The sequence below is a fragment of the Papaver somniferum genome, chromosome 8 (genome assembly GCF_003573695.1).
Source record: "Papaver somniferum cultivar HN1 chromosome 8, ASM357369v1, whole genome shotgun sequence".
Lineage (NCBI taxonomy): Eukaryota > Viridiplantae > Streptophyta > Magnoliopsida > Ranunculales > Papaveraceae > Papaver > Papaver somniferum.
This window is the reverse complement of record NC_039365.1, coordinates 169363032-169375672: the sequence shown is the minus strand read 5'-3', so window position 1 is coordinate 169375672 and position 12641 is coordinate 169363032. Positions and strand designations below refer to the sequence as shown.

Below are 12641 nucleotides of genomic sequence, written 5' to 3'. Positions count from 1 at the left end.
TGCTCTTAGGGTTTAGGCTAAATCAAGAAAAACAAAACCTTTTGAAGAAGATGTAGGAGAAGATAGAATCAGTAAATTACCAGATAACTTAATTCATGAAATTCTCTTTTTCATGGATATGAAATTTGCAGTTCAAACCTGTGTTTTGTCAAAAAGATGGAAAAATATTTGGATGTCTCTCCCTTTTATAAAATCAAGATGTACTTCATTTAGAGAAGACAGAGTAATTAATCTCAGTGAAACTGTAAATAGGTTTCAAAATTTTGTCGACAAGGTATTTGAATTACGCGATCAATCTGATATACAGATGGTTAGGCTGGGGTTTGCTATATTGAATGATACTTCAGTAGAAACTCTTAATAGATGGATCCTTGCAGCTGTAAATCATAGTGTTCAAATCCTATCGATGTGTGTTAATTACTATTTTAAATCGGGATATGAGATTCCTCATCAACTCCTTAATTCTAAATCATTGAAGAGTTTGGGGCTTATGGCAGTTGGTAAGTGCATATATATTATTCTACCGAAGTCGATGATTTTACCTCAAATCAAAATGCTGGGGCTTGTAGGAATTGCAATCCCCAATCTAGAGTTTCAAAGGCTTTTCTCAAGTTGTCCACTTTTGGAATCGGTAGTCATTAAAAAGTGTGATGTACAAACAAACAATCAAAGTAATATCGTAATTGATTCTCGCAGCCTTAAACTTCTTGTACTAGTAGACAATCGCCATACACATATTGGTCCGGCAGATCATTCTTTGAGTTACACTACCAAGATATATGCTCCAAATGCCAAAGACTTCACATGCACAGGCTTCATGCGAGAAGACTTTTCCTTAGAAAACCTTTCTTCTCTGGTCAGTGCTTCGTTTGAAATGTCATCAGGAGAAGAAGATGAAACTGCAGAAACATATTCCGAGCTGCCCACTGAGGAAAAAGAAGTGTTTGCTAAACGTATGTTGAAACTTCTAGGAGGGGTTCAAAACGTGCGACACCTGTCATTATCATCTGGGTTCCTTGAGGTATGTGTGCTTCTTTTTCTTTTTACATGATTGTACTTTCTGCCAAGTTGCAATTATGAAAATACAAACCAAAATTTATCTTCCTCGAATAGATTTGGTTTATTCTGCTTGGCCTCGTTGGATTTGCTTCAGTTTATTTAAAAGAATTGTTTACCTACTCTTTCACAAGGTTCTCTTACAAGGTCCTGGCACATTATACCGTCAACCTCTTCAATTGTGTAATTTATTAATGCTGAAGCTGGAAATGAGGTTTACGAGAGGCTGCTTGCGTTCAATAGCATACTTACTGAAGATATCTCCTATCGTAAAAACTCTTAAACTTAAATCAATGGAGGTAACAATTCGTTAAACTTTCTGTGTTTGGTTTGCTGAGTACTGCACAAATCATCCAGAGTGTATTTGAAATTGCAACTAGTTCATCTTTCGTATCTGCTGTCACTTCACTTTGTATACATGTTAATCTATCGTTTTTTGTTTCTAAGTGATGTTTCATTTGCTTGTTATAATGTTTGGGTACAGTCGAATCTAGCTGACATTGGAGATGATTGGGAAGTGGGATTGTCATTGACGGGCATGATTTCTCACCTCAAGTTTGTTGAGATTAGAGAGGTGGAAGGATGTGAAAATGAACTCAAATTTTTTGTTGAAAAACTCGCCAGCTTTGGAGAAAGTGAATCTGTTCTTTCGGTCTACTGGTGACTCACTCAGTAATGGGAGACAACTAAGGCGATTTAAGAGGAATCTTAGAGTACTTCAACAAGCTTCTTCAAGTATCCAATGAACTTTATTTAGTTTTGAAGATGATGTTGCGGGCTTTACTAGAATGAGACATATGAAGTGATTCAAGAGTAAGATAAGATAAGACCACTTCCAATAGCTTATTCAGGTATCACATGTAAGATCTTTTAACTTCAGTAGATGATGTTGATTGCGTGTAATACTAGAACTTGTATATCTTCTAAATGTTGCAAAAACACGTATGTATGATTTGGACATCCATAGGCTGCCATTACAGATATTAGCACCAAAATTTTTTGTGCCATTTCTGGCGCTGGTACTCTAATTCTTATACATTTTCTTTTTTCTCTGTTGATGGGAAATTGGGAAGCAAAGATTGTGGGCTTGGCTCACATTCTCTACTTGTAATGTTACTCGCATTTAATTTAAAAACCTAATCTAATTCAAATGAAAAAAAAAAAAGTTGAATTAGTTTTTACTTCTTTCTCCTTACTTTTGTTCCCGAATCTTGGAATGATTTAACCGTCGTCAAATCATAAAAATTGATCCATTAAATCTAAACTAATTACTATGTACTTAGTGAAATATTTTTATTTTTTACTCATTTTCTTACGTTGGTTGATTTATCAAGAATCCACAAAAAAAAAATTGTTGGCTTCACCAAGAAAAAAAAAAGGAAAATAGTTGAACCAATGGTTTTATTCATATACAATATTGAAGTTCGGCTAAGTTTTTTTTCTTCGATCACAATGAAAATTTTGGTTTTATCTATTTTTTGGATCACTAACTAAACTAAAGAACATGGGTTACATTTTGGTTCACAATGTAGATATTGGATTATTTGGTTTTGGGCAATAAGGTTGATTTAAGGGAAAAATATTTGATGGGGGCATTTTTTGATGGGGGTATGGGGGACAAATCATGTCTTGACACGTGTCTTTGTTATAAATTGATTTCATCATATTTTGTTTTCAAATATATAAAAAAAAGTGTATATTTGGTGAAAATATTGGTTATCTTAATTGGTGATATTTTATCCTTTATATTTTTGATAGCAGAATTTGTTAAAATAATCAATTGGAAAAACACATGTCAAGACATGATTTGTCCCCCATGCCTCCATCATAAAACCCCTCCATCAAAAATTTAGTCTGATTTGTGCCCCATGTGACTAAGATTGCACCAACTAGTAAACTTTATTTTCCTTTCTGGGTACCACAAAGGCACAAACCCTTGAAGTTGTTCTATGCATATTTCTTCTTCCCTTTGAGGTTGTTCTATGCATATTTCTTCTTCTAATTCTTTATTTAAGAAAGAAGCATGTTATTGGGACTTCACATTCCAATAAAGGGGTTTCACATATAAGACGAAATAAGGTTATTATGAAATAAATTCAAAAACGCCGTATCCAGTTATTTCTCATAATGGCTAAACTTATTAGTGATAATTATTTAATTAGGTTAAATAATTCAGTTAAATTAGATTACTGATTTTGATTTAGACTAGATTACTTATTTGGAATTGGATTAGATTGCGATTTTCGTTACGAATTTTTCCAGCCGTAGATGTATACTCTTGTTATACACGGCTAGGAAAAGAAAAACTCCTAGCCTTAACTGGTTTGAAGATCCGGTTGGGTGGGATGATATCATTTCCATTGGTGATTGATCTGATTCGGTGATGATTATTTTCGTTATGATATTTTAAGCTTTAGTCACATCATTGGGCAGTTGAATATGATAGAAAGCTTGGGATGTATTAATTAAATAGTATAGGTGCTGCCATTACCGTGATGGCGATCGATGGAAGATAAGAGGAGATATTGGTTGATGCCATCCATGGTTTCCGCTGTGATAAATGGCGGTGGTGACGAGATTAGAGGTTGTGTTTGATCTTGGCTGAGAAAAGACTGCGAACTCATTATTTGCAAGTATATTTTATGACTAGGTTTGAATTCAGAAAACTAATTACTTCTGGATAGAATTTTTATATACCTAGCCGTAACTTTCTCTGTTTGCCCAAGTTTAAGTTGTAGTTACTATACTCGTCATACACTCAACTTGAGATTGATGAAGGTTGTTATCCATGTTAATCTCAAAATGATATACGTATTTTTCCTTTTTGTATGCTGTACGAAAATTTAGAAATTGCATTTTCACTACTTGTAAGTGTGAATGCAAACACTATATATAGGATCTGTGGAGAAGTTTCTAAACGATCGCATACAAGTTTACTGGTAAAGTAGTGCCTGGCTTGATACGTCACAACAAAAATGACAACCATGAACCAATAGTTTACCAAAATATCTTCCAACAATATCCGGTTGCTCTTAGTGTAATTTGGCCGGGTATTTTTTGACTTTTTTTTTATTATTATTGTTGGCATATTCATAAACTACTCAAACATGTAACTTCTCAGTTTCATAAATTTTGATTGAATTAAGTTTCATTAGAGGTTGTTTTTTGTTGGGTGCAATAATCAAAAACAAAGAAAAATCAAATAAGCAAAAGTTATTGATACTTAGCTCCTTTATAATGGAAGTGATTGCTTTGACGAAACGAACAAGCTCCCCGTATCTCCGCAACAGCAACAAGGCAAAACTTTGGAAAATAGAGTGAGTCACGTGTTCAACACGCTGTCCTTAAGACATTAGCGCCCGGCTACACTCAGGAGTGATGCTATAGCCCTCACAGGACGGATATCTCCAGGATAAAACACCCTAATACACCTACTACTAGCATATGTAGTAGATGCTCAACTTGAGCTTGGCAACTCCGAAAAAACCGTTAAGGAAAATCGCGAATGCTTAAAAACCGCTATAAAATATTTTCCCTTAGGGATCCCTCTAAAATATAGAGCAACCCCTTTCCCCTAGATTTTACAAAAGTAGTGAATTTCTTTATATAATTGACAAATACAACTTAAGAAGAAAAACTCCCCGATGTGGGACTAAAAGCTTTATATAGTTTCTTAAAACTACTAAAAATTGGAAACTCCACGATGTGGGACTAAAAAGTTTCATTCACAAAATAAAACAATAAATTATAATTTTTTATTAAAACTTTAAAAAATTATTTTTTTATTAATCGTTTTCCAACAATCCCCCACATGAATGAAAACTCAATAAAACATGAAAACACAGATAGATCTTGGTAAATAAACATCCCAACCTCACGATCCAAACAGACTGATCGTGCAAGTGTTGAAATCATACTAGTCATTTCTACGTCCTCTCCCTCACAAAAGTGTGTTGACCCCAGGGTCATACTATGGATTGCATAAATCATAATAGTATTGAGAGCTTTCATCTTTAATTCTCACATGGTGAGACTATAGGTATCTTTCACCAAAGTGAAAAAGCATGAACTAGTGAACCCTTAGTGACCTTTAGGTCCTAAGTTCCAGTAATACCAAAACCATCAAAATGAAAATCACAAAAAACGCAGGAAATACCATTTTAGGCAGAGGTGTCCATGAGGTCTTGAACCTTTGCTTAGTGAGATATTACCAGAATTACTTGCTAGAGACAGTGAACTATGTCTTGAACTGCTAGCATTTGATGTAATTCGTGATAACAACCACGGGTGATATCTCCAAGATTGCTGCCAAGCTCGTGCCGTTTTGTCCGTTTTGGCCCTGGACGTATCCTGTTTCTCAGAATGCTCTAGAGAATCAGCTCATATTCTCACAGGAAGCGACCCACTTCCTCATTCAGATAGGTGAGTTTCCATAAAGAGTGTTACTGCTACACCCCACTTCAATCTTAAATTGAAACTATAGAACTCATTAAGACTTATTAAAAAGTCATCCTCCACATGCAGTCACACTATCACGTCTACACCATAGGGAAGGGACAGAGAATGAAAATCTCTGATAGTGTTTACCTTTACCCACCACAAATTAGTTGTCTCATTCGAAACCTTGATCATGGGATCTCCAGTCAGCAAGGTTGAGTATCCTTCATGGCAAGTTTAATATATGAGCTTAAGCCCCAACCCCCTCGATGCATTTTTAACTATCTCTTTGTACAAACCTTTCGTCAAAGATTGCGCGATATTCTCCTTGGACTTTATCCAATCAATGGAAATAACGCCGATTGAGATTAGTTATTTCTTAGCTTTAACTATTATAGCTTGGCTAACACAATGTATAGATATAGCTGGCACAGGCCTATGCCAAAGAGGAATGTCTTCTAAAAATCATCTTAGGCACTCGGCCCCCTCTCATGCTTTATCTAACGCAATACTCTCAGATTCCATAATGAATTGAGCGATATGTTTGTTTGGAAATCTTCCAACAACAAACCCACATGTTAGAGTGAAACCATATCCACTCGTAGACTTAGACTCCTCTGAGTCAACTATCCAGTTTGCATCATAAAGTCCCAAGGACAACAAGATACCTTTCATAAATCAAAAGAGTATTTTAGGTACCATAATACTCTACTCAGTGCATCTGAATTCTCTTGCTCTGGACTACAATTATATCCACTTAACTTACTCATAATATAGGCAATGTCTGGACTCTTACAGTTCATTAAATTCATCAGACATCCTATAACTTTTGAGTATTCAAGTTAAGATACTCCACTACCCTTATTTTTCTTGAGACTACAAGAATAATCGTACGAAGTACAAGCAGGTTTACAATCAGACTGATTGTATCTCTTAAGCACAACTCAACATAATGAGAACGACTAAGACTTATAAATGTTTGATTATCTTCTAATCCTCATCCCTAAGATTACATCAAAAGGGCCCAAGTCTTTCAAGTCAATGTTCTCATTCAGTGCATGTTTTTAGTGGAATTGATCACATCTATGTTTGTATCAAGCATATCATCAACATACAAGCATACAATTACACAGACATCCTTAACAAGTTACTTGTAGACTTGTCAGATTCATTAATTTAAATCCACTATCCATTATCACATGATTAAATTTTCCATGTCACTGTTTACGTGCTTATTTGAAAACCATACAAAGATTTTTCAAATTACAAACTTTGTATTCACAACCTTTCACTACAAAGTCTTCAGGTTGATCTATGTAAATTTCTTTACCTAATTCACGGTTTTAGAAAAAGCTGTCTTAACATCCATCTGATGTATCTCTACGTTCTTTATGGCAGCAATAACAATTAGTATCTCAACGGAAGTAATTTCCGTCACAATTGAATTAGAATCAAGGAAATCTACACCTTCTTTTAGTTTATAGCCTTTAGCTACCAACTTAGCTTAATATTTTTCCACAGTTTCATCTACCTATCGTTTCCTCTTAAAGACTCATTTACATCCCATGGTCTTACAACCTGGAGGTAAACTAGCAAGCTCCCAAGTCTGGTTCCAACGGACTGAGTCCATTTCACTAAATGAAGCTTCTTACCAGAATGGGGTTTCAGTAGATAAAGGCTTCTTTACAAGTCTGTGGCTCAGACTAAGCTAGGCATGTTATGAAGTCGGTTTCATAAGAAGTCTCAAGTCTAATTATTTTACTTCTCTTAGGCTCAACATCAACTTCATCTTCCTTTAAAATAAGTTCTGACTATTTGAAATAAATCTAGGGGATCAACAACACATCTCTAATGAGGTACAGGTTTAGAATAAACATGTTCAAAGAACTCAGCATCCCTAGATTCCGTAATAATATTCACACCAATGTCAGAAAAAATCAGAACACACAACCAAAAATCTATTTGTAGAAGTATACTCAATATACCCTATACGAAAACACAATCAACATTTTTGGTTTCAATCTAGTTCTTTTAGGAAGAGGAATTACAATCTTAGTCAAACGCCCCCACACTTTGACACATTCATAAGAAGGTCATCTACCGTTCCATAAACCATATGGAGTTTCATCTGATTCTTAAAAGGGTACTTTATTCAGGATATACTAGTTAAGAGGACTGCCTCCCCCCACAAGGCCGCAGGTAATCCTGAACTAATCAACATGGAAATTATCATCTCCTTAAGGATACGGTTGTTATGTTCAAGGCTTCTAATTGGTTTCCAACTTCAAGTTTATACATCTTAAGGCTTCTAAGGCGTCATCCTTATCCTAAGCAAGTATACAAGATAGTACCTCGTACAATCATCTACGGAAGTTATAACCATCTTTTACCACAGTGGTTTTGGGTTGAACTCATGTCAACTAGGCCTAACTGAATTAATTCTAAAGGCTTAGAATTACTCTGAACATTTGTGCTAAAAGATTTTATAGCATATTTTGATTCTTCACAGATTTCACTTTTGTGTTCAAAATCCAAACTAAATTTGGGTACGAAGCCTATGCTAGCCAGTTAAGCATTGACTTATAAGTTTACGGTTCCAAGTCTACCACGTAAAACAATCAATCACACAAAGATATCACAAGAATCAACTACGTTCACATCATCAGTTTTTCCGTTAAGCTTATATAGACCCAAAGTCCTATAACTCTTGCTTAAAAAATCACTGCCTAGTTACAACAAGTTTTCCAGATTCAATTAAGATCTTAAATATTTTTCCATCTACAACAGAACAAGATACAAGATTTTCGCATATGCTCGGAACATGAAAACTTCATTCAATGTGAGAATATTACAGATATGAGCTTCTGCTCGACCTTTTCCTTTTATGCAACCTCTATTGCATATGAGTTACTCAATAAGAGTTTCTCGACATCCCCTATCCTATGATAGGAGGTGAACAGGTCTCTGTTTCAACAAACATTCTTGGTGGCTCCAGAGTCCACCTACTGGTCTCTCACATTGGTTATTAAAATAACTTCCGACATCATGCCACCAAACTCGTTCTAGTTTGTTTCAACTAAATTAGCATTAACTTTCTACTTATTAAGGTTTTTATGTTGTCTACAATTTACTGCCGCGTGGCCAGAAATTTTACAAACATAACACTCACCCTTAACTAAAGTAATTCCGGATTCAGGTTTACGAAATATACCTTTATCATGAAGACCATGCTTAGAGTTGCGTTCGATGTTCTCACCTTTGCCATCTTTGGAAGATTTGTTTCCAACCACATGCGGCTATTAGCCATGTCCCTCGGAGATGACACCTTTATTCACAAATCACAATTCCAAATCAGAAAGTAAAATATGAGTTTTGAAGATAACATCTATATATACAAACTTCGTTTGAATCAGCGTTTCAAAAAACTCATGGTTACCCCACAAAAATTAATTTAGTTAACAACAATTTTCTGCTCGTCAGAATTTTTCAGAAACGTTTTTCTGTTTTGTAAAATATCAAAAAAATACTTTTACAACTCCAAAAATTCTGAAATTTTACGCGGGTAACTATAGGATGTCTACTACGTTGTGTCAAAAGGGTTCGAAATTCCTTCTAGATTAAAAGATAAAATTGAAACTCTACAGCTGACCAGAAATTCGTTTTTGTTTTTCACTCCACAATTAACATCCATGATTCACAAACCAATCAATCGTTTTCGATTATTACAAATACTAATGTCTTAAGATTGTTGGGTGCAATAATCAAAAACAAAGAAAAATCAAATAAGCAAAAGTTATTGATACTTAGCTCCTTTATAATGGAAGTGATTGCTTTGACGAAACGAACAAGCTCCCCGTATCTCCGCAACAGCAACAAGGCAAAACTTTGGAAAATAGAGTGAGTCACGTGTTCAACACGCTGTCCTTAAGACATTAGCGCCCGGCTACACTCAAGAGTGATGCTATAGCCCTCACAGGACGGATATCTCCAGGATAAAACACCCTAATACACCTACTACTAGCATATGTAGTAGATGCTCAACTTGAGCTTGGCAACTCCGAAAAAACCGTTAAGGAAAATCGCGAATGCTTAAAAACCGCTATAAAATATTTTCCCTTAGGGGTCCCTCTAAAATATAGAGCAACCCCTTTCCCATAGATTTTACAAAAGTAGTGAATTTCTTTATATAATTGACAAATACAACTTAAGAAGAAAAACTCCCGATGTGGGACTAAAAGCTTTATATAGTTTCTTAAAACTACTAAAAATTGGAAACTCCACGATGTGGGACTAAAAAGTTTCATTCACAAAATAAAACAATAAATTATAATTTTTTATTAAAACTTTAAAAAATTATTTTTTTATTAATCGTTTTCCAACATTTTTTTGGTGAGAACAAAGTCTTCAACTCTCTTTCTCTGTGCAAGATAACGAAGAAGACCCATTATTATCTACTGAAGTTGATGTCGAGTTGCAGAAAAATATCCGCCCGGATGACTAGCTTTAAAACAGATTCAATCACAGCTACTTTTTTCAATTGTTTTTCTGTTTATATTCGTAGTGTCATTTTATATAGTGGATTATATAGATTATTAGAGTCTTCAAAGTACATTTCTCAGACGCAATCTTATCTCCTTATGCAGTCAAATTGTTACTAGTTTATACAAATTTTGAAAGGTTTTTAAATGTTTATTGCAGATTGAGTACGAGAATCAGGAAAAGATTGGGACTTTAGATTGCGGACATGTCACATGAGTACCATGTATACTGCATAAACAAGTGGATGTCGGTGAAGAACGTATGCTCAATTTGTAAAACGCCATCTCTGACTGGGAAAGGTATTATTGGATAGAAGGAAAAGGTGGAATGAGAGAAGCTACATTTTGTTTAATTAGATAACCCAATTTGCATTCTACTCTATGTACATAGAGATATAATCAGCACAAACACTCATCAATGGTTGTCTCATAAGCATTTATTCTTTGTCCCTCATAAAATGGGGGGCTCGATATTTACCGTTATCCATCTATATCTTCACTCCGTTTCTGTCAGTTGTGGACGTTATCAAATCAATCTTTACAAATTCAAGCTCCGAACTCAATGAACTCTGTGATTAATACTCATTTATAAAAGGAAAGATGGCTTGCGTGTAGTGTCATCATTACTGCATTTGTTTTCCTCCCTGTTACAAAATGGAAATTTTGAATTTACATGCATATTCACTTTATTGCTCGTTTTCGGAATAGTTTTTATTGCATTTAATATTAGGTTGTGAATTGGCAAAGAAAAGTGTCATCCTCTATTTTGTGTTGTCGGCTCTGGTGGTTTGTTTTCCTTGCAACAACAAAAAAACCCAACCGTTAAAACCCATAAACGTTAAAAAAAAAAAGAAAAAAATGGACAAAATTTCGAGGATCCAGGATTTTTTACGGTTAGGTCCAGCCCAACCGTAAAGTAGTTACAGTTAATTTTGTAAACCTTAAACCTACACGAAAGATAACCGGGTAAAAAAGAAGAGTTGTCGGGTTATTTACGGTTAGGTTTAATCTAATATGAACCCAACCGTAAACCAATTACGGTTGGAAAACTAACCGCCAATTCACAAATCCAAGGAAATTTACGGTTGGAAAACTAACCGCCAATTCACAAATCCAAGAAAATTTACGGTTAGGAGTTCTTCACTCCCTAACCGTAACAGATTCAGGTAATGATTTTATGGTTGATGATTAACTGGATAATGTTATTTATCGTCACTGCAATCTTTATCGGTATTCTTTTGCCGCATCTTTAATATTGACTTTAATATCATAAAACTTTTTTAATCATCGATTAATCAAAGACATTAAATGATTTCAATCTTAAAAAAAAGGGAAGGATTTATGGTTGATAAAGAAAAGGAAGTTTAGAAGAAGAAGATGAGCAGATTTTTGAATTAAAATTAGATTTAAATTTTAATTTTTAGGTTTTTATTTTAGATGTAGGGTAATTTAGACATTTGGTATTGTGTCAAAGACACCCCATAACCAATTTTTTAGTCACTAGAAATCTATGTGAAGCCCCTCTATTGGAATGTGACGCCCCAATAATAGATTTCTTAAGAAAAAAGTTTAACATATATTTGATATATATCCGGATTAAGCAATTTTATGGATGTAATCTGTGTAAAGCGAGAAGATATGTCGAAGTAATCTAAACCTTCCTTTTGTCTAGATCCCTTGATAATGAGTCTCACTTTATACTTGTCTATCGTTCCATCAGTTTTCAATTTCCGTTTGAAAACTCATTTATTACCCGTAGTTTTACAACCTGGAGGTAGATCTATTATTTTACATGTGTGGTTTTGCATGATGAAATGGATTTGATTATCCGTGGATTCTTTCCAGTATGGAGCTTCTAGCATAGACGTAACTTGTTTATACGCTTAAGGTTCATCCTTTAACATAGAATATAGAAATGCTGGACCAAAGGTTTTGGCAACCTAAGCCATTTTTCTTCTCTCAGGTTCTTCAACGATTTCACACTCACGTTAGTAATTGTTAGAGCTTTGCTCTGTCAAACTCACAAGTGTTGCTGTATCAAGCTTGCTGTCAAATTTAGTTGATCAAAACTATATCTTGATTTCTAGTCTACAATTAGTTAAGTTTCAGATTAGCATAGAAGTATGTAGTTGAGAATCGGACATCACTGCCTTCTACCGTTTGAAGTTGAAGATCAACCGAAACTTTTGGAGAACTTCTTCAACAAAAAGTAAGTGGAGACTGAACCACCTAATTCTAAAGTTATATTCATCATTCTATCTGTGAGACGTTGGCGCATAATTAGTTAGTCTATTGCAGGCATATCAAGAATTTCGAGTAAAGTTTATCTTGGTAATTAGTTCTCGAAATATATATGATTAAGCTTAATGAACATTTGTTCATACTTGATGAATTTCGATTAAGAACAATTTATTGTTCATAATCTAAACCGTGATTCAATATTATCATTCGAAAATATCCTGGAACAGTGATATGTGTCTTTGGTGTTATTTAGGAATATTTTGAATTGACTTAGAGAGAAATATAGAACGACTGTAAATCTGGATACAAGAAGGTATGCATACCAGTTCACATACTGGGAAAACTTTTATAGATCCGGAGCCGCAGTGA

The 12641-nt window shown here is 34.6% G+C and overlaps 1 protein-coding gene across 1 annotated transcript; it reads left to right on the top strand.

The window, feature by feature from the left end:
- Positions 1 to 473: 473 nt before the first annotated feature.
- Positions 474 to 2171, top strand: LOC113301985. The gene is made up of 3 exons (XM_026550811.1): positions 474 to 1021; positions 1191 to 1355; positions 1541 to 2171. The coding sequence occupies exons 1-3, from the start codon at positions 491 to 493 to the stop codon at positions 1718 to 1720; spliced, it is 876 nt and encodes a 291-aa protein (XP_026406596.1). The 5' UTR covers positions 474 to 490; the 3' UTR covers positions 1721 to 2171.
- Positions 2172 to 12641: the final 10470 nt, after the last annotated feature.